The following is a 2,904-nucleotide window of genomic DNA, read 5'->3' as shown; positions in this document are numbered from 1 at the left end:
TCTTATGATACAGAGTAAATTATGTCACGCACAGTTTTCTACTAGGCAAATTACATGCCTGTCTAAATTGATATCTCTGTAATCTTTTAACGTATATTAACACAACTCACTGTTAATATCGTTACAGATAATTCATACGTGTATATTATAGGGTGACTACTGCAAGCTATTGTACTGGATTAAGAATATTGTTCATTCCCCCTTTATCCTCAAATGGTTTTAAAAATTTAGAAATTGTTATAGTTCTAGTCAAGAAAAAAATGGTTGGAAAAGTATTTTTTTCTAGATCATTGGTATTTTATCGGCTATCATTTCTACCTTCTACTGTTGTGTCCCTTCACATCTTCTTTACTACTGTGACCTATTACTCCAGCAGCAGACTCCACTTAATGTTTGAGGTACCCAAACCTACAACATTTGTCAACATAGCTTGTTGTGTCCCTTCACATCTTCTTTACTACTGTGACCTATTACTCCAGCAGCAGACTCCACTTAATGTTTGAGGTACCCAAGCCTACAACATTTGTCAACATAGCTTAAAATGAAGCTCTGGATCTAAAGATGATAAGACCTCAGAAAACCCCTAAAAGCTGAGATATCGGCAAAGTTATATCTTTACCCACACCCATCATACGTGCACTCAAATAACTTATATTTAGTGTATAATATCACACTTGCATTTATCAGTTCTTAAAGAGGAAAAACACCCGGTATGTTGTCATGTAGACAACTGCTTCAATCCCTGATGAGTTTGTAATGTACATGACGATGAAACACTTGACTTCTAGGCTTGTATTAAAATGTAATGATGCTTTACATGGCACAGGAATGGCATAAACAAGTTAGTAATAAAGGACAGCTGTAGCCGTTGTTTTAACCGAAGAGCAGGACTAGTTATCATTTCTATAACACAGAGATGAAAGTGCGGAGTTGAAAGTTTACCAACATGCACGATCTCGAACATTGGGTCTGTCGATACACAATCCGGCGCGCTAACCACTAGGTCACGCTCTGTCAATTTTAGGTATAAGGAAAACGATGAATTTTTTACGTTCAAATTACTCTTAACTCTTAAAAAAAAAAGAGACTGTACCGAGAGAGAGGGAAATAAACCTCAACTGAATTACCTATAATTGTTTTACACTAGAACGAATAAGGATACAGCAAAGAAACGTCAATTACGTGCTGTAATGTTATTTTTGAGTTAATAAACACAAATAAGTGAAGTAGAATATTTGTTGTTTTCGTAAACTTAAAATCGTAAGCATACAGAAGAGGTGATGGAAACACCTCAGAAATGTTAAATCTTAAAACTGAGTCCGTTCAGGGAGGAAAAGTAAATCGAATTACCTAATTGCTTCATGAAATGTGGATTTACACATATACGTTTTAGTTACGTATTTAAATATGTATATATTTTTGTTTTTAATAAACTAGATAGTGTGACAACATTATCAGTCAGTTACCTATGTATTTATTATGTGATTTGTATTTCATACAAGGAAACATTTCAATATAAACATTAATATTTGAGTAAAATGTGGGTTTAAACAGAAGATTGGCTTATTTGCATATACAAAAGGGGGGGGGGTGCATCATCTCGAATATTTGAGGTACCTTCATTCATACACAGCGGAAATAGTTTCAATTCTGGAGGGGCAAAAAAACCCTCGAAGGATACCTTTCGAATTTGAACTTATTTGTGAAGAAAAATGCGAACTTAAAATACAAATAGTAGATGTTTTATACAATAAATGAAACGTTATATTTACAATTTCGTCCTTCAGTTTGATAAATCGACGATTGTACTTTTCCGGTATCAACGATCCGTCGCCTTTATAGGCTTCAAAAGCGGAATCAAACTGTGAAGCAGCACCACTCGTAGAGATGTCCAGATTTCCAATAACTTCGTAGAAAACACTGACCACTCTCTCCAACTCGGTATTAAATTCTCCAATCTTAATATAAACAACAAAACACAATTTATTTTCCAGTGCTAGCTACATTACTGTGAAGTAGACATGCGCTGATAACCATAAGATAATATGAAACAAAAATCAAATTTCAAACATTGTTGTCTTCTTACTACTTGCTTCGTTTAACACACTTTAAAGTTTTCTATGAGTCGATTAAGGTATGAAAAAATTATGTGAAAAAACTGCTTATTTCTTCACATAATCATTTGAAAGCGATGTAGTTAAAACAGCTAATTAAATACTACTTTAGAACATATTTGGCAAAATAGTAAATTTGTGCAGTCAGTGATCTGCAACTAGAGAGGTAATACAAAGTAAAGCTTTCATAACAACAGCATGGCCAGATGGTTAGGGCACTCGACTCGCAATCTGAGGGTCGCGGGTTCGAATTCCCGTCATATCAAACATGCTCGCTCTTTCAGCCGTGGGGACTTTATAATGTGACGGTCAATCCCACTATTCGTTGGTAAAAGAGTAGTCCAAGAGTTGGCGGTGGATGGTGATGACTACCTGCATCCCCTCTAGTCTTACACTGCTAAATTCGTGACGGGCTAGCGCAGATAGCCCTCGTGTAGCTTTGCGCGAAATTCATAACAAACAAACTTATCTATATTTTGCTATTCATGAAATAAAATGATACAAACATATCTAGACTCACGAACCGACTGAAGCGACACCTGCTATGACAGGACAAAGCATCCACAATACATAATTACATTTTTTTTTTTTCGTTCCAACCATTACAGGTAAATATATAGGTTTAATTATTAACCCTAACATGTTGACGATAACTCGATTACTCAGTTAAGGAAAATCATTTCTAAATTAGTAATTCCTTATGTTACTGAGCAGAAAAAATTTTAATAATAATAAGATGTGTCCACATAATAAGTTCAGTAAAAATAAAGAAATCATATCTCGGAGAGAC

General features: G+C 34.8%; 1 protein-coding gene across 1 annotated transcript in view; it reads right to left on the bottom strand.

The window, feature by feature from the left end:
- The window catches only part of LOC106463692, a 22,978-nt gene that overhangs the window by 6,815 nt on the left and 13,259 nt on the right, over window positions 1–2,904 (bottom strand). Inside the window, exon 7 of the mRNA XM_022391274.1 lies at window positions 1,773–1,958. Coding sequence (XP_022246982.1) covers window positions 1,773–1,958 — 186 coding nt within the window. The remainder of the gene's footprint in view (window positions 1–1,772; window positions 1,959–2,904) is intronic.

The sequence above is a fragment of the Limulus polyphemus genome, unplaced genomic scaffold (genome assembly GCF_000517525.1).
Source record: "Limulus polyphemus unplaced genomic scaffold, Limulus_polyphemus-2.1.2 Scaffold1462, whole genome shotgun sequence".
Lineage (NCBI taxonomy): Eukaryota > Metazoa > Arthropoda > Merostomata > Xiphosura > Limulidae > Limulus > Limulus polyphemus.
Note: the sequence above shows the minus strand (reverse complement) of the source record. Positions and strands in the feature narration are given on the sequence as shown.